The 20,200-nt window shown below is 41.7% G+C and overlaps 1 protein-coding gene across 5 annotated transcripts in view; it reads right to left on the reverse strand.

Moving 5' to 3' along the window:
* Positions 1-20,200, reverse strand: part of LOC126027838 (protocadherin gamma-C5) — a 200,918-nt gene that overhangs the window by 169,701 nt on the left and 11,017 nt on the right. The window contains exon 1 of one of the 5 annotated variants that reach the window (XM_049786865.1): positions 13,298-15,522. The exons of 2 other annotated variants lie outside the window; for them this stretch is intronic. In XM_049786865.1, the coding sequence (XP_049642822.1) occupies positions 13,298-15,316 (2,019 nt within the window). In that variant the 5' untranslated portion in view covers positions 15,317-15,522. Of the gene's footprint in view, positions 1-2,669; positions 2,760-7,842; positions 10,141-13,297; positions 15,523-20,200 lie in introns of those variants that run through there. 2 more of the 5 variants (XM_049786864.1, XM_049786872.1) reach the window with 2 other exon arrangements.

A 20,200-nucleotide genomic window follows, 5' to 3' on the forward strand; every position in this document is an offset into this window, starting at 1 on the left:
AGTATACCTATCTAAAAGTCCATGACCCTAGAAGTCGCAGTATCAGTAATAGTGCTTTGAATTTCTGGACAACTTTATTTATTTAATGTTGTCATCCCTATAGGAACATACCAGTTTAACATAATGGACAGCTAGCATCAAGAGATAAACCTTCTGACATTGTATTATTACTTTATTGTAGATACATTTTCACAAATGTACTTGCTACTGTACATTTTCTTTATCCTTTCTGTTTTTTAAACTTGCTTATCTTTTTATTTTTCTTTCTGTTTTTCAATAATGTTGCTTTTAATTATCTGGAAACAAATGTATTATGGCTAACTATGTCAAGTACGTGACTCTTTTTCACCCAGTTTTTGGGCCACACCTGAAGGCACTCAGGTGTTACTCCTGGCTATGTACTCAGAAATTACTCCTGGCAGGCTTGGGGAACCACATAGGATGCTGAGGATAAGAGTCCCGGTTGGCCTCATGGAAGGAAAATGTCCTACATGGTGTACTACCACCCCAGACATTATTTTTCCTTAACCAAACAAAAAAAAAAAACCAACAGGGCCAGAGCAATAGCACAGTTGTAGGGTATTTGCCTTGCATGAAGCCAACACAGGACAGACCCCAGCTCGATTCCCATCATCCCATATGTTCCCCTGAGTCTGCCAGGAGCGATTTCTGAGCACAGAGCCAGGAGTAACCCCTGAGCGCTACCGGGTGTGACCCAAAAACCAAAAAAAGAAAGAAAGAAAGAAAGAAAGAAAGAAAGAAAGAAAGAAAGAAAGAAAGAAAGAAAGAAAGAAAGAAAGAAAGAAAGAAAGAAAGAAAGAAAGAAAGAAAGAAAGAAAAGAAAGTATTTGTTGCATATGAGAAGAAAAGAGCTAAGAAAATTATTAAAAGGGTGTAGCATATGAAAAAGTTTCCATAAGATGATTCTTGGAATTGTATATAAAAGTGTCTCCTTAGGATTGTTCTGTGACTTTTGCCCCACCTAACCCTTCCAGGTGGGGCGCTGTGGAGTTGGGAATAAATAGCTGGAGGGACAGGAGTTAGGGGTCCTTCTGTGAAAAGCTGCTGGCTGCAGGAGGATTCTTTGGCTCTCCTTGCCCGATCTTTTAAACCCTATCGTTCTGGTCTGTGTGGATTATTATTTGCTGCGGATAAATATTTCCAAGGTCTTCCCCCGAAAGGGGACAAGGGGATGGGAAGTAATTTCTCATTCTGGGGACTGTTCTTGGATTCACAAATATCCAGCCAAGATAACAGCGAAGATATCTTGCAAAAGGGTATATAAAAGTATGTGTTGTGGGGTCAGAATGATAGCACTGCAGTAGAAAGTTTGCCTTGCATGCACCTGACCAGGAATGAACCCGAATTTGATCCCCAGCACCTCAAATAGTTCCCTGAACTTGCCAGGAGCGATTTATGAGTGCAAAGCCAGGAGTAACCCAAGTGCTGCCTGGTGTGGCCCAAAACCAAACAGACAAACAAAAAAGTATGCATTGCAGAAAAAAAAAAACAGAAAGACCTATTATTGCATTATAATAAGTAAATCTTGAAGGGGGGATCCAGTAGTGCAGTAAAAGCAGAGCTCATTTTAAAGGTACTGACATTCAAAAAAGTTCTCTGTATCAAGATTTGCTGAATATAAAAAATGTCAACAACAGATGTTGGTAAGTAGTAACTAACTCCACCCTGGATTTAGGTGTAGCTACCTGAGACCCGCCCATTTCTGGGAGGGGTCTTGGGAACCAGATATTAAGTGTAACCCTGTAACCTTACCTGCAAGACCCCTCCCATTCCGGGGAGTGGTCTTGGAAGGTTATATAAGGCCTTTGACCCAGGGGATTAGAGGCCCTTCTTTGCCCCTTTTGGTCTTTGGCCAGCATAGAGGTCAAAGGGAAGATGGCTGACAGGAGTTAAGATGCAGGGCTAACTAAGAATGACTGAATGCATAAAAGGTTATGATATAGGCCACACATGTGGTGGATAGGGCATGAATAAAGCTGATGCTTCCTGATGCCTGTCTCTGGATGAGTCTGATTCTGCCATTCACCTAAACCTGGGACCCGCCAACTGAATGGGGATTGCAGAGCCACGTGGCCTGGGGTGGCAGAGAAAAATCCCTCTATCCATCCTTCTCCATCCAGCACCATCGTTAATTATTTAATGCAACAGTAACTACCAACAGTATGCAGCAATCAAGATCTCTCTGGAGGCAGGGCAACATGTGACTCTACCAAACAGTAGTAGAGTAAATAAATAATGTAAAAATGCTTTCATATATAACATATATGTTCGATCCCTATGCACACATCATACACTTCATTCAACAACAATAAAAGCATTCCACCCATGAAACACATTTTTCTCCTACGACCATCACTAGAGTAATGAACAAAAATATTTAACGGGCCGGTGAGGTGGCACTAAAGGTAAGGTGTTTGCTTTGCAAGCGCTAGCCAAGGAAGGACTGTGGTTCGATCCCCCAGTGTCCCATATGGTCCCCCCAAGTCAGGGGCAGTTTCAGAGCGCTTAGCCAGGAGTAACCCGTGAGCATCAAATGGGTGTGGCCCAAAGAAGTAAAAATATTAACTTTGCATGATAAATAAACATTACATTATATACTATCTTTGTGCATATATATATTAATCTTAAAGCCATTTGCAGAAACTCACGTGAGACGACAAAGGAACATCACAAGCAATCTGGGTGTCTTCATTACTGGCACATGCATTCGTATCCATAGAGGGATCTTCACACAAAAGATCTCGACCAGGAGCGATTTCCGGGGTCAGGTTCAGAAAATTTAAGTTGGTTTTTGTTGAATGCGAAGCAACACATACATTATAGGAATAGGGTAATGTTCCCTCACTGTAATTGGAGAGAACTCCAGGTTCAGACTTGGAACTGAGAACAGGTTGAAAGCAGCCCCAATTGGTGGAGCTGGAGTGTCTCAGGCGCACAGCTATGGCCAGAATCACAGCCAGGAGGAAGAGCACAGAGATGAGGGCCAAGGCCAGCACCAGGTAAAACTGCAGCTCAGCCTGAGGGTCAGAGACTTTGGGTTCATCACTGAGCTCTGGCAGCACCTCCTGCAAGCTGTCCGCGAACACCAGGTGCAGCGTGGCGGTGGCAGACAGGGGAGGCTGGCCCCCGTCGCGCACAGCAACCAGCAGGCGCTGTCGCGCCGAGTCCCTGTCGCCCAAGGCGCGCGCAGTGCGCACCTCCCCCGTGCGCAGCCCCAGGCTGAAGAGCCCAGGCTCGCTGGCCTGCAGCACGTGGTAGGACAGCCAGGCGTTGTGTCCCGCGTCGGCGTCCACCGCCACCACCTTGGTGACCAGGTAGCCGGGCTGCGCGGCTCGCGGCACCGTGTCGAACAGGGCGGAGCCATCGGGCCCCAGCGCGGGGTACAGCACCCTGGGCGCGTTGTCGTTGAGGTCGCCCACCAGCACGCGCAGGCTCACGTTGGTGCTGAGCGCGGGCGTGCCCTGGTCGCGGGCCTGCACAGTCAGCTGGAAGGCGCGTAGCTGCTCGTGGTCGAAGGCGCGCTGCGCGAACACCACCCCACTGTGAGTGCTCACCGACACGTAGGACGCCAACTCTCGTGATTCCAGATCGCTGGCCACTATGGAGTAGGAGACTTGGCCGTTGGGACCCAGGTCGGGATCCGAGGCGCTGACCTGGGCGATGGAGGCGCCTGGAGGATTGTTCTCGGCCACGTGGGCCACGTAGGACGCCTGATGGAAAACTGGCGCATTGTCATTGACATCTGCAATGTGTAGGGTGAAGCTTATACTGGAGGAGAGGGGTGGGTTGCCTTTGTCGGTAGCTGTGATGGTGACATTATACTCTGCCATCTGCTCCCGATTTAGAGCACTGTCAATGATCAGCTTGTAATAATTCTTAGAGGTGGGTTCTAATTTGAACGGAACTTCTTTCTGAATATGGCACACCACCATACCATTTTGCCCAGAATCCTTGTCTCTCACTTTAATGAGGGCTATTATAGTTCCAAGGTCTGAATTTTCAGGAATCTGATTAGAAAGAGACATGAATGTGATTTCTGGAGCATTGTCATTTTCATCTGTAATTTCGATTTGAACATTACAGTGAGCCGTATGTATTCCTCCATCCTTGGCTTCTACACCCAATAGGTATCTACTTGTCTCTTCAAAGTCTAATGTACCATTGGTTGTGATGACGCCCGTATTTGAATTGAGACTGAAGAGAAGACTACTACTTGTTGGGGCATTGAGGAAGGAATAAGTGATCTCTGCATTAGCCCCCTCATCCTGGTCAGTGGCCATCAGCCTCAGAACAGAGGTTCCTCGGGGCACGTTTTCCTGGAGGTTAACTCTGTATGTGTCCTGGCTGAACACTGGTCCATTATCATTGGCATCGGTGACTTGAATCCGGATCTCAGTGGTACCAGTTAGAGGAGGGTCCCCACCATCTACTGCAGTTAGAATTAAGTGGAGAGAACTCTGCTGTTCTCTGTCCAGAGGCTTTTCCAGCAATAATTCTGGGTATTTTCTTCCATCAGGACTTAATTTCATTGACAAAGAAAAGTGTTCATTGGGGCTGATGGTGTAAAGCTTCAGTGAATTACTTTCTACATCTGCATCCTGTGCAGAATCCAAAGAGAACTTGACCCCTGGTAAAGCTGACTCGCTGATGTCTAAATCAATGCCTTTCGCACTGAAACGTGGTGCATTGTCATTAATGTCCTGGATTGTTACAGTCACATGGAAAACATTCATTGGATTTTCAGCAACAACTTCAAATTCTAGACTACACTCAGATTTCCTCCCGCAAATATTCTCACGATCTATCCTGCCTCTCACCAACAAATCCCCATTCTCTGCACTCAGAGTAAAAAAATCTTCCGCACTAACCCTCAGTTTTCGACCTGGCAACTCTTGCAAACTGAGCTTTAGATCCTTAGCAAGGTTTCCCACTCTTGAGCCCTTAGCCAGTTCCTCAGGAATCGTGTACTGGATCTGCAAGGAGTCTGCTCTACACACAAAAAATAGCAGCAAGAGAAACAGTACCTCAGTTTTCATCATGTTGCCTTTTCTGGAGCTCCTTCGCATTTCTTGAACCCTCTAGGAAGCTTTCTTTCAGGACGTCTCTGCGATGTTTTTAAATTCAATGCCAGATCCCTGGAGTTTTGTGTCTTGAGGAAGAACTATTTTGTTAGGTGCTTAAAGACAGCATCCGCGATCAGTGTCTTGGACAAAGCAGGAAGGCACTCTGCTCCACACTCCTGCGCAGTGGAGAACTCTTTTCCCTCTGGTCAACAGCGGCGCCCAGAGGTTGTCTGAACAAACTGCGTGTTGCCCAGCTCTGCTCAAAGAGCATACAGCCCTGAAATTATGTCCCTTGTCTTTTTCATTTGTGGAAAAACCCCAAATATTGATTCCCTTAAATAGTGACATTTTCTTTTATCATTTCATAAGCTTTACAACAATTACCATTCTTTTTCATTAAATTTTCCCACTTAAAACACATTGCTTTTCTATTTTTTTAGTCTGGAAGCAAATATATATACCCAATGATTTCTCTGTAGATATTAAATTTCTGTGAGTAGTATAGATGAAATAATAAAAGTTACTATATTTAATCAATATTTTATAACTGATATTTTCTGTAAACTCTTATTTTCCCTCGTTTGGTATTTTAATTTTCATATTCATGTTATCAATTTAGTGATACTTTAAAGATAAATTGCCAAAGACAGGGAACTATCCCATTATCTTGATAATCTCCTTGTGGAAATATAGAGCCAAATATTTTGCTAAAGAAACACATATAATTTAAGAACACACTTTAAGTATTTTTATATGGATGAATATTGTGTAAACCATGTTTATAGTTACATTAATAAAGCAGTTAACAATTCTTTACTATATGATTATAGGCAATGCTCCATCCTAAAGCTAATTACAGGATTTATCTTATTCATTTCATCAGTAACTAATAAGAAATAAAAATAAAGAAATTGACTTTATTTGATCACTGGGAAATTTTGCAGAGGCATTGAGTTCATAGATACAATGATTTGGAACTTGAAGTGTTTTTTTGTTTGTTTGTTTTTGGGACACCCCCTGTGGTGGTCTGGACTTATTCTGCAGTCATAAATTACTTCTGGCTCTGCACTCTGCCAGCAGGGCTTGGGAGACCATTTGGAATATTGGGGATTGAATCCAGGACAACCATGTGCAAGGCAAGTATCATACTTGCTGTACTATTTTTCTAGCCTTGAACTTCAATTCTGGAAATGGTATTGGATAACTAAAAAATAAGGAAATACCTTTATTTCAAATGTACTATCAAACTGATACCAACTCAGCAATGTATTTTCTACTACATGTACTCATCTTACACCAGTCTAAAGAAACTATTTGTAGGACAAACTTACCATTGTTTCCCGTACTTTATTTTACATTTTATGTTCCTTTTATTTTAATCTGTACTTACTGTCTAGTATGAAAATTTTTTCCCATCACGGGGTCTGGAGAGATTGCACAGTGGTACAAATCTTGTCTTGCACATAGATGACCAGAGTTCAATACCAGGCATTTCATATGGTTCCCAGAGAAGTTCCAGGAGTAATTCCTGAGTGCAGAGCTAGAAGTAAACACCTGAAAATCTCCAGGTGTGACCTAAAATAATTTCCCATCCCTTTCAAACTATTTTATAGTGAAAATAGGATATCTGAGATCTTTCTTTTCCTACACAAGTTGAAATCATATGCGTATATACTTTGCATTTTCCATGCATGTAGACTGTTTAATATAATATTCTTTGAAAACTCAATTATGAATGTCTACATAAATGGGCTGAGGGAAGATCAGTATATTTAATATTATATTTTTAAAAACCTAAAGTTATTCTGGTATTACCCATCTAATATTTTATCCATATAAAGAAAGTTATATTACTATTTGCTTAAAAAAGATATCCAAAGATTGTACATTTTTCTTCTATGTGTTTGAAAGTGAGTGAGCATATACCCTTATGTGTTTTCAATTTTTTTCATGCATATAAGGGAGATAAAGAAACAAACAAACTTTTAGCTTACAAAGAAAATATTAGTTTCCAGATTATTATTCCTGGAGCACTAGTGGATGTGGCCCTAACCCCCACAGATGCTTTGTTTATCAGAGACATATGATTTAATGTTGGGCCAATCAACATTGGACTCTTCTTTCATCATTGTTATTCCAGGACCCAGGTAGGAGCAGTCAATTTCAAAGTGAAAATGCTCACAATAGGCTAGAGAGATTTTACAGTGGGTAAAGTACTTGCCTTGCATGTGGCCAACCTGGGTTTGATCCCCATCATCCCCTGAGAACTTCCAAGAGTGATTTCTGAGTGCAGAGCCAGGATAAAACACTAGCACTGGTTATATGCCACCCCCTCAAAAAAATAAAAAGAAAAAAATAGCTCATTATGGTTTCCTCTAGAAAAAGACATTTCTTTTGTACAGAGTGAGTGTATTTAGCAGAGCTAGTAACTATCTAGACCCACACAGTCACGCCAGACTAGGAAGTAGACCACCAAAACAGACCTGTTACAGGCCCACAAAGGGGAGAAGAAACAGCCATGAAGCAATAAAAATGTTACTGGTACTTTGCTTTATTTTCAAATAAACGTGCATAAAAGCCTTAGAATAACACACTGGCAAAATACCTTTTATAATATTCAAGTAAATACACTTACCTCAATGAGCACAGGGTCTCCTTTTCTTTCAAGTAAATCCTGACATACCAAGAGAGGCTCGCTTTTCTCACAGCTCTCTTGGCTGATGAGGGTGTCAGCATAGTTGGGCTGAGGGAAAATCAGGTGACTCTTGCGCGAGTCCGCAGTCAGGGACACCTCATGCGAGTAGGTCTGCAGGAAAGCCCTGACCCCGTCCACGCCCACAAAGTGCGAGGCGGGCACGCCAGACAATCCGCTTGCAGAAGCCTGCAGCAGGCGCGATGAATGCCAGCGCCTCAGCCTGAATGCCAGCAGAACAATGACAAAGGCCAGGAAGACACAGGAGACCACGGCCACTGCCACCACCAGGTAGAGCGTGAGGTCTGATTCCTCCTGGCTGGTGGGGGCACTGATGCTGCCCAGGTCTGCTAGGACATCGGGGATACTGTAAGCCACAGCGACCGTGAGTGTGACAGTGGCTGAGAGAGGGGGGCGGCCGTGGTCCTGGACCCCCACGACCAGGTTCTGCTTGAGTGCATCTCTGTCTAGCAGGGCACGGGCAGTGCGTACCTCACCAGTGTGCAGCCCCACAGAAAACAGCCCTGGCTCACTAGCCTTGAGCAGGCGGTAGGACAGCCAGGCATTCTGGCCTGAGTCTTTGTCCACTGCCACCACTTTGGTCACCAGGTACCCAGGTTCTGCAGAGCGGGGGGCCAGCTCCACCCCAGTGGAGCCATCAGTGGGGAATGTGGGGTACAGGATCTCAGGTGCATTGTCATTCTGGTCCAGTACAAATATGCTCAGTGACACATTGCTGCTGAGTGGAGGATTCCCACTGTCACTGGCTTTCACCAGTAGCTGCAGGTCCCTAACCAGTTCATAGTCAAAGGAGCGCAAAGCATAGAGGATACCAGTGTCTGAGTTGATGGAGATATAGGTGGAGAGAGGTGCTCCTTGGACTGTGTCCTCAATGAGTGCATAAGCTATTTGGGCATTCTCAACGCTGTCAGGGTCCAGAGCATTTACACAGAAGATGGAAGCTCCCCTTGGGTTGTTTTCTAGAATATAAGCTGAATAGGAAGAATGTGCAAAGACAGGTGGGTTGTCATTGATGTCTGCCACATGAAGGGTGATGACAGTGTCCACGAACAGGGGTGGACTACCTCCATCCATGGCTCTTAGAGTGATGTTATATTCTGACACTTGTTCACGATCCAGAGATCTGGCCGTCATTAGGCGATAATATTGACCAACTGATCTTTCTAAATTAAATGGCATATTTCCCAGGATAGAGATAGTGACTTGTCCATTTTGTCCAGAATCCCGGTCATGCACATTTATAAGGGCAATTTCTCTTCCAGCACTAGCCTCTTCTGGTATTGATCCTGTGAGGGATGTGATTGTAACTTCTGGGGCATTATCATTCACATCCAAAATGTTTACCAAAACTGTAGCTTTTGAAAGGAGACCTGGTCCATCTTGCGCTTCAATTTTAATCTCGTACAACATAGCATCTTCATAATCCAGGCTCTTTAATATTGATATTTCTCCAGTCACTGAGTTGAGATGAAAAATCTGAAAAATTTTCCCAGGCATTTTATCTAACATGTAGGACACCTGAGCATTGAATCCTTCATCAGGGTCAGTGGCTATCACGGTAAGTAGTCGGGTGCCTACTGGCAAGTTTTCCTGGACACTTACTTGATACTCTGGCTGAGTAAAAACAGGTGGGTTATCGTTTGCATCTAATACTATTACTTGGATGTACAAGCTGCCAGAGAGGATGGGATTACCACCATCAGAAGCAATCAGGATAACTTGATGAACTTCCTTTTCCTCACGGTCCAGAGCATATTCCAGCACCAATTCTGGGTATTTGGTCCCATCTAAGATGTTCTTCATCGCCAGGGAAAAATAGTTATTATGACTGAGCTGGTAGCTCTGCAAGGAGTTCATGCCCACATCTGCATCAAAGGCAGTTTTAAGTGGAAATCGAGTTCCAGGAGCCGTAAATTCACTTATTTTTATTTCCAAGTCCTTTGTTAGAAAATCAGGAGCATTATCATTAATATCTTTTATTTCTATTTCCACTTCAAAAATTTTCAATTTGTCTTCAACCAGGATATTAAATTGTACTAAACAAGACATACTCTGAGCACAGAGTTCTTCCCTGTCTATCCTGCCCGCGGTGACCAGGCTGCCACTTCGCGGGTTCAGAGCAAAGAGCTGCGTCTTACCTCTGGAGACGATGCGGACTCGGCGCTCCTCCAGCTCCCAAAGCTCCAAACCCAGGTCGTTGGCGATGTTGCCCACGAAGGAGCCTTTGTCCAGCTCTTCAGGCACCGAGTAGCGGATCTGTCCGAATCCAGACTTGCATAGCGTCCCCAGAAGTGCGCACAGCAGGGCTAGCCCTCCGTTTCGGAATCTCAGGGTGCTGACCATTTCCTTTTTGGTGATTTTTCCCTGCCTCAATTCCAGTTACTCACGACAGACTCCAATCTTATTTAATTAAGGAAGTATAGCCTTTCATGGACCTAATCCTAGGTCAAAAAGGATTGGTTGGACGATAGAGTGAGCCTTATAAAAGCGCAACTCTTCTGATTCTAATTTCCTTGTTCTTTATTTTTTAGGAACCGAGAAATGGTGGACTGGGTGGGTTTCCTGCTTCAGTTTCCTTCATAAGTGGTCAACAGCGACACTCAGAGGCCTAACCGTTTGCTGCACCCTCTGAGACAAACCCAAGTTAAGACTAGCTTGTTTTCTGAAACTTATATTTTTTTTGATTCTTTTTTAAATCGTTGGTACAGTGTTTATTGCACCTAACTGAAGTATCCCATGACAAAGGATATACTTAAAATTATTATTCTCAAGAATTCATTCACTAGCCTTATCACCACTAAATACAGATTTAAACTGGCCAGTTACTCTTTTGGAAATCACAAAGTTCAAAAACCACACAGAAATATGAGTCATATTTCTAGACGAAAAGTGAAATCTGAACTAATATCCTAAAATCATTGTTTAAATGTTAAATATTTCATTTAATCTTTATGTAATGCAATATGTGGGATTTTAGGTAAGAACACAGCCATTTCTTTAACAGTAATGAAGATATAAAAGAAAAATAATATTGCATTGAGATAACTATACAATGAGATAAGTCAAAGGCAGTGTCATGATCTCCAACATGGTCATGAAACTTTACAAACATGAGCAGGGTGTGATGTTGGGATCTGTTTATTTTCCCTGTGAAATAATAGACTTCAGAATAATAAAAATTGACTTTATCTCTGCCTAAAAATTTAGTCTGAAAGTATTTTGTAAAGTTTAAAACTAATAATGATAAAAATAAATGTTGATTTTTGTCTCATAAACTGTTTTCTTGAATTTGTTTTTCCCTCACCATAGAAATAGAAATATAATAGTTATTTTAATCATTATGCTCATGACATTCATTTTTTTATTTTGTTTTGGCACACACCTGGCAGTGCTCAAGGGTTACTCCCTGGCTCTATGCTCAGAAATTGCTCCTGACAGGCTCAGGGCACCATATGGGATGCCAGGATTCGAAGAACCAACCTTCTGCATGCAAGGCAAACACCTTACCTTCATGCTATCTCTCTGGTCCATGACATTCATTTTTATAAAGAATTACTATATATACTAAAATAATATATCAACCCATACATTATTAGTATTTTATGAGTGAAGATGTGGTAATAGATTATTTCACAATAAATTCTAATTTTATCTCATACAGAATTATATAATAATGATGAACACAATAGAATGGTCTGAGGTAAAATTTCCATCAGATACCCTTAAATAGAATAACAACATATTAAAATATGACATAAAAATACAACCCAATCACTTCCAAATTCTCATTTAAATCATATAATTTCAATATTCTTGATTTTTATTAGATATATAACTGATATGTTATAAACCAGCATGAAAAAATCAATGTGCTATTAAAAAGAAAAGAGAGAATAGAAATTATTGTTCATTTTTGAGGAGCTTTCTCAGTAGTGCTCAGGGCTATATTCTCAATGCGAGGAAGCCACATATCAGTACTGCAAATCAAACCTGGGGCCTGGTCATGCTAGACATGTGTTCCAATCCTTTGAAGTATCACACTAGTTTTGACAATATATTTACAGCAATTATAAGTAGGTGTACTTGAGAAAAAATATGAATAACGTAGTTCTCTAGGGCCAATATTTGATATGGCTTATTAAAAAAGCTTAAGAAAAAAGATTTGTGGGATCACATCTTGCTGTGCTTAGGGATTATTCTTGGCTTTGCGTTCAGGAATCACTCCTGGTGGTGCTCAGACCATATGTCATGCCAGGAACTGAACCTGGGTTAACTACATGCAAAGTAAGCATCTTACCTCTGGGCCTCTTTTGTTATTCTTACAGATTAAAGAGGCAATATAGTTTCTTGTTATGAAGAAAATAAAACAATGAAGAGAAATATCTTTACTGTTATATTACCCATTTATTATAGTGCAAGTGATAATGCTATCATTAAGTGAATAGAGTTATATTATCAATTAATTAATAAGCTTTTTGGAAAGGCAGAAATTCTATGACATAACTTTCGAAAACACAGTGAAGTATATCTAGATAAGTTTGCATCACAATAGGCCACATAACAAAGTGAAGTGAGGACACCCACTGCAAAACTGATGATTTTAGAGTATAAAGAAACTCAGTTTAGAGTATAAAAAACTAAGGTACTTAAAGTTTAGTTATTCATAATACAGTCAAATAAAAAACACAAGCCTTAATATTAAAAAACAGGTGAGTAAACATAAATTCTACCTTTATGTTTCTAAGAGAGAAAGAATTATGACCCACCTAGATGATATGATTTACTCTAGGATAAAATAGAGCACAGAAACCAGATACCTCACTTTCTAATGCCTTGTTTTTTTATAACCTTAATGGCACCTTAACCTACTAATTCCTACTAATTATATACATTAAATACAATTTCACCCTATGTCCCGCTAATAGGTCCAAACACATCAACAAGAAATGAATCATCAAGATTTATTTTCTAAACATTGAATATAATCACAAGTATATTATGTGTTATGAGAGGAACATGATAAAAAGAGGCATTAAGAAAACACACAAATTAAATTTATTAAACCAAATTAGTTCCTATGTTTATTATAGGGAAAGTTTACCTGAGTAAATGCTCCTTCTTTATCTTCAAGCAGTGACTGTGGTTCTGATAGAAAATCTCTTTTCTCACAGCTCTCTTGACTGAGGAGCATGTCAGCATAGTTGGGCTGAGGGAAGATCAGGTGACTCTTGCGTGAGTCTGTCGTCAGGGACACGTCATGCGAGTAGGTCTGCAGAAAAGCACTGACCCCGTCCACGCCCATAAAGTGCGAGGCGGGCACGCCAGCCAATCCACTTTCAGAAGCCTGCAGCAGGCGCGATGAATGCCAGCGCCTCAGCCTGAATGCCAGCAGAACAATGACAAAGGCCAGGAAGACACAGGAAACCACGGCCACTGCCACCACCAAATAGAGAGTGAGCTCTGAGTCCTCCTGGCTGGTGGGGGCACTCATGCTGCCCAGATCTGCCAGGACATCGGGGATGCTGTCGGCCACGGCCACTGTAAGTGTGACTGTGGCTGAGAGAGGGGGGTGCCCGTGGTCCTGGACCCCCACGACCAGGTTCTGCTTGAGTGCATCTCTGTCCAGCAGGGCACGGGCAGTGCGTACCTCACCAGTGTGCAGCCCCACAGAGAACAGCCCAGGCTCACTGGCCTTGAGCAGGCGGTAGGACAGCCAGGCATTCTGGCCTGAGTCTTTGTCCACTGCCACCACTTTGGTCACCAGGTACCCAGGTTCTGCAGAGCGGGGGGCCAGCTCCACCCCAGTGGAGCCATCAGTGGGGAATGTGGGGTACAGGATCTCAGGTGCATTGTCATTCTGGTCCAGTACAAATATGCTCAGTGACACATTGCTGCTGAGTGGAGGATTCCCACTGTCACTGGCTTTCACCAGTAGCTGCAGGTCCCTAACCAGTTCATAGTCAAAGGAGCGCAATGCATAAAGGATACCAGTGTCTGAGTTGATGGAGATATAGGTGGAGAGAGGTACCCCTTGGACTGTGTCCTCAATGAGTGCATAAGCTATTTGGGCATTCTCAACGCTGTCAGGGTCCAGAGCAGTCACACAGAAGATGGAAGCTCCCCTGGGGTTGTTTTCTAGAATATAAGCTGAATAGGAATAATGTGCAAAGATAGGTGGGTTGTCATTGATGTCTGCCACATGAAGGGTGATAATAGTATCCACAAATAGGGGTGGACTACCTCCATCCATGGCTCTTAAAGTGATGTTATATTCTGACACTTGTTCACGATCCAGAGATCTGGCCGTCATTAGGCGATAATATTGACCAACTGATCTTTCTAAATTAAATGGCATATTTCCCAAGACAGAAATAGTGACCTGTCCATTTTGTCCAGAATCCCGGTCATGAACATTTATAAGAGCAATTTCTTTTCCAGCACTAGCCTCTTCTGGTATTGATCCTGTGAGGGATGTGATTGTAACTTCTGGGGCATTATCATTCACATCCAAAATGTTTACCAAAACTGTAGCTTTTGAAAGGAGACCTGGTCCATCTTGCGCTTCAATTTTAATCTCGTACAACATAGCTTCTTCATAATCTAGGCTCTTTAATATTGATATTTCTCCAGTCACTGAGTTGAGATGAAAAATCTGAAATATTTTCCCAGGCATTTTATCTAACATGTAGGACACCTGAGCATTGAATCCTTCATCAGGGTCAGTGGCATTCACGGTAAGTAGTCGGGTGCCTACTGGCAAGTTTTCCTGGACACTTACTTGATACTCTGGCTGAGTAAAAACTGGTGGGTTATCATTTGCATCCAGCACTATAACTTTGATGTACAAGCTACCAGAGAGGATGGGATCACCACCATCTGAAGCAATCAGGATAACTTGATGAACTTCCTTTTCCTCACGGTCCAGAGTATGTTCCAGCACCAATTCTGGGTATTTGGTCCCATCCAAGACAATCTTCATCGCCAGGGAGAAATAGTTATTTTGACTGAGCTGGTAGTTCTGCAAGGAGTTCATGCCCACATCTGCATCAAAGGCAGTTTTAAGTGGAAATCGAGTTCCAGGAGCGGTTAATTCACCCATTTTTATTTCCAAGTCCTTTGTCAGGAAATCAGGAGCATTGTCATTAATATCTTTTATTTCTATTTCCACTTCAAAAATTTTCAATTTCTCTTCAACCAGGATATTAAATTGTACTAAACAAGACATTCTCTGAGCACAGAGTTCTTCCCTGTCTATCCTGCCCGCGGTGACCAGGCTGCCACTTCGCGGGTTCAGAGCAAAGAGCTGCGTCTTACCTCTGGAGACGATGCGGACTCGGCGCTCCTCCAGCTCCCAAAGCTCCAAACCCAGGTCGTTGGCGATGTTGCCCACGAAGGAGCCTTTGTCCAGCTCCTCAGGCACCGAGTAGCGGATCTGTCCGAATCCAGACTTGCATAGCGTCCCCAGAAGTGCGCACAGCAGGGCTAGCCCTCCGTTTCGGAATCTCAGGGTGCTGACCATTTCCTTTTTGGTGATTTTCCCTGCCTTCGATTCCAGTTACTCACGACAGACTCCAATCTTATTTGATTAAGGAAGTATAGCCTTTCATGGACCTAATTCCTAGGTCAAAAAGGATTGGTTGGACGATAGAGTGAGCCTTATAAAAGCGCAACTCTTCTGATTCTAATTTGCTTCTTCTTTATTTTTTAGGAACCGAGAAATGGTGGACTGGGTGGGTTTCCTGCTTCAGTTTCCTTCATAAGTGGTCAACAGCGACACTCAGAGGCCTAACCGTTTGCTGCACCCTCTGAGACAAACCCAAGTTAAGACTAGCTTGTTTTTTGAAACTTATTTTATTTATTCTTTTTTTAAATCGTTGGTACAGTGTTTATTGCACCTAACTGAAGTATCCCATGACAAAGGATATACTTAAAATTATTATTCTCAAGAATTCATTCACTAGCCTTATCACCACTAAATACAGATTTAAACTGGCCAGTTACTCTTTTGGAAATCACAAAGTTCAAAAACCACACAGAAATATGAGTCATCTTTCTAGACGAAAACTGAAATCTGAACTAATATCCTAAAATCATTGTTTAAATGTTAAATATTTCATTTAATCTTTATGTAATGTAATATGTGGTATTTTAGGTAAGAGCACAGCCATTTCTTTAACAGTAATGAAGATATAAAAGAAAAAATAATATTGCATTGAGATAACTATACACTGGGATAAGTCAAAGGCAGTGTCATGATCTCCAACATGGTCATGTAACTTAACAAACATGAGCAGGGATTGATGTTGGGATCTGTTTATTTTCCCTGTGAAATAATAGACTCCAGAATAATAAAATTGACATTATCTGTGCCTAAATCTTTAGTGTGAGAGTATTTTGTAAAGTTCAAAACTAAAAATGATAAAAATAAATGTTGATTTTTGTCTCAAAAACTGTCTTCTTGAATTTGTTTTACTCTCATCATAGAAATAGAAATATAATAGTTATTTTAATCAATATGCTCATGACATTCATTTTTTTTATTTTGTTTTGGCACACGCCTGGCAGTGCTCAGGGGTTACTCCCTGCTCAATGCTCAGAAATTGCTCCTGACAGGCTCTGGGGACCAAATGGGATGCCAGGATTCGCACAATCGACCTTCTGCATGCAAGGCAAACACCTTACCTTCATGCTATCTCTCCGGTCCCATGACATTCATTTTTATAAAGAATCACTATATATATACTAAAAGTGCTGTCTTTAATTTTTATCAACCCATACATTATTAGTATTTTATGAGTGAAGATGTGGTAATAGATTATTTCACAATAAATTCTAATTTTATCCCATACAGAATTATATAATAATGATGAACACAATAGAATAGTCTGAGGTAAAATTTCCATCAAATACCCTTAAATAGAATAACAACATATTAAAATATGACATAAAATACAACCCAATCACTTCCAAATTCTCATTTAAATCATATAATTTCAATATTCTTGATTTTTATTAGATATATAACTAATATATTATAAACCAGCATTAAAAATCAAAGTGGCTATTGAAGAGAAATGAGAGAATAGAAATTATTGTTCATTTTTGAGGGGCTTTCTCAGAAGTGCTCAGGGTTATCTTCTCAATGCGAGGAAGTCACATACAGTACTGCAAATCAAACCTGGGGCCTGGTCATGCTAGACATGTGTTCCAATCCTTTGAAGTATCACACTAGTTTTGACAATATATTTACAGCAACTATAAGTAGGTGTACTGGAGAAAATATATGTATAAAGTAGTTCTCTAGGGCCAATCTTTGATATGGCTTATTAAAAAAGCTTAAGAAAAAAGATTTGTGGGATCACATCTTGCTGTGCTTAGGGATTATTCTTGGCTTTGTGTTCAGGAATCACTCCTGGTGGTGCTCAGACCATATGTCATGCCAGGAACTGAACCTGGGTTAACTACATGCAAAGTAAGCATCTTACCTCTGGGCCTCTTTTGTTATTCTTACAGATTAAAAAGGCAATATAGTTTCTTGTTATGAAGAAAATAAAACAATGAAGAGATATATCTTTACTGTTATATTATCCATTTATTATAGTGCAAGTGATAATGCTATCATTAAGTGAATAAAGTTATATTACCAATTAGTTAATAAGCTTTTTGGAAAGGCAGAAATTCTATGACATAACTTTCTAAAACACAGTGAAGCATATCTAGATAAATTTGCATCACAATAGGCCACATAACAAAGTGAAGTGAGGACACCCACTGAAGAACTGAAGATTTTAGAGTATAAAGAAACTCAGTTTATAGTATAAAAAACTAAGGTGCTTAAAGTTTAGTTATTCATAATACAGTCAAATAAAAAACACAAGCCTTAATATTAAAAAACAGGTGAGTAAACATAAATTCTCTATGTTTCTAAGAGAGAAAAATTATGACCCACCTAGAAGATATGACTTACTCTAGGATAAAATAGAGCACAGAAACCAGATACCTCACTTCCTAATGCTTTGTTTTTTTTTTTATAACCTAAATGGCACCTTAACCTACTAATTACTACTAATTATATACATTAAATAAAATTTCACCCTTTGTCCCACTATAAGGTCCAAACACATCAACAAGAAATGATTCACCAAGATTTATTTTCTAAACATTGAATATAATCACAAGTATATTATGTGTTATAATAGAAACATGATAAAAAGAGGCATTAAGTAAGCACACAAATTAAATTTATTAAACCAAATTAGTTACTATATATATTATGGGGAGATTTTACCTGAGAAAATGCCCCTTCTTTATCTTCAAGCAGTGACTGTGGTTCTGATAAAAAATCTCTTTTCTCACAACTCTCATGACTGAGGAGCATGTCAGCATAGTTGGGCTGAGGGAAGATCAGGTGACTCTTGCGTGAGTCTGTCGTCAGGGACACCTCATGTGAGTAGGTCTGCAGAAAAGCCCTGACCCCGTCCACGCCCATAAAGTGCGAGGCAGGCACGCCAGCCAATCCGCTTTCAGAAGCCTGCAGCAGGCGCGATGAATGCCAGCGCCTCAGCCTGAATGCCAGCAGAACAATGACAAAGGCCAGGAAGACACAGGAAACCACGGCCACTGCCACCACCAAATAGAGAGTGAGCTCTGAGTCCTCCTGGCTGGTGGGGGCACTCATGCTGCCCAGATCTGCCAGGACATCGGGGATGCTGTCGGCCACGGCCACTGTAAGTGTGACTGTGGCTGAGAGAGGGGGGTGCCCGTGGTCCTGGACCCCCACGACCAGGTTCTGCTTGAGTGCATCTCTGTCCAGCAGGGCACGGGCAGTGCGTACCTCACCAGTGTGCAGCCCCACAGAGAACAGCCCAGGCTCACTGGCCTTGAGCAGGCGGTAGGACAGCCAGGCATTCTGGCCTGAGTCTTTGTCCACTGCCACCACTTTGGTCACCAGGTACCCAGGTTCTGCAGAGCGGGGGGCCAGCTCCACCCCAGTGGAGCCATCAGTGGGGAATGTGGGGTACAGGATCTCAGGTGCATTGTCATTCTGGTCCAGTACAAATATGCTCAGTGACACATTGCTGCTGAGTGGAGGATTCCCACTGTCACTGGCTTTCACCAGTAGCTGCAGGTCCCTAACCAGTTCATAGTCAAAGGAGCGCAATGCATAAAGGATACCAGTGTCTGAGTTGATGGAGATATAGGTGGAGAGAGGTACCCCTTGGACTTTGTCCTCAATGAGTGCATAAGCAATTTGAGCATTCTCAGGGCCATCAGGGTCCTGAGCGGTCACACAAAAGATGGAAGCTCCCCTGGGGTTGTTTTCTAGAATATAAGCTGAATAGGAAGAATGTGCAAAGATAGGTGGGTTGTCATTGATGTCTGCCACATGAAGGGTGATGACAGTGTCCACGAACAGGGGTGGACTTCCTCCATCCATGGCTCTTAGAGTGATGTTATATTCAGACATTTGTTCTCGGTCCAGAGATCTGGCCGTCACTAAGCGATAATATTGACCAAATGATCTTTCTAAATTAAAGGGCATATTTCCCAAGACAGAAATAGTGACCTGTCCATTTTGTCCAGAATCCCGGTCATGCACATTTATAAGGGCAATCTCTCTTCCAGCACTAGCCTCTTCTGATATTGATCCTGTGAGGGATGTGATTGTAACTTCTGGGGCATTATCATTCACATCCAAAATGTTTACCAAAACTGTAGCTCTTGAACGGAGACCTGGTCCATCTTGTGCTTCAATTTTAATCTCGTACAACATAGCTTCTTCATAATCCAGGCTTTTTAATATCGATATTTCTCCAGTCACTGAGTTGAGATGAAAAATCTGAAAAATTTTCCCAGGCATTTTATCTAACACATAGGACACCTGAGCATTGAATCCTTCATCAGGGTCAGTGGCATTCACGGTAAGTAGTCGGGTGCCTACTGGCAAGTTTTCCTGGACACTTACTTGATACTCTGGCTGAGTAAAAACAGGTGGGTTATCATTTGCATCTAACACTATAACTTGGATGTACAAGCTGCCAGAGAGGATGGGATCACCACCATCAGAAGCAATCAGGATAACTTGATGAACTTCCTTTTCCTCACGGTCCAGAGCATGTTCCAGCACTAATTCTGGGTATTTGGTCCCATCTAAGACGTTCTTCATCGCCAGGGAAAAATAGTTATTTTGACTGAGCTGGTAGTTCTGCAAGGAGTTCATGCCCACATCTGCATCAAAGGCAGTTTTAAGTGGAAATCGAGTTCCAGGAGCCGTAAATTCACTTATTTTTATTTCCAAGTCCTTTGTTAGAAAATCAGGAGCATTATCATTAATATCTTTTATCTCAATTTCCACTTCAAAGAATTTCAACTTGTCTTCAACCAGGATATGAAATTGTACTAA

This window comes from Suncus etruscus, chromosome 14, assembly GCF_024139225.1.
Source record: "Suncus etruscus isolate mSunEtr1 chromosome 14, mSunEtr1.pri.cur, whole genome shotgun sequence".
Classification (NCBI taxonomy): domain Eukaryota; kingdom Metazoa; phylum Chordata; class Mammalia; order Eulipotyphla; family Soricidae; genus Suncus; species Suncus etruscus.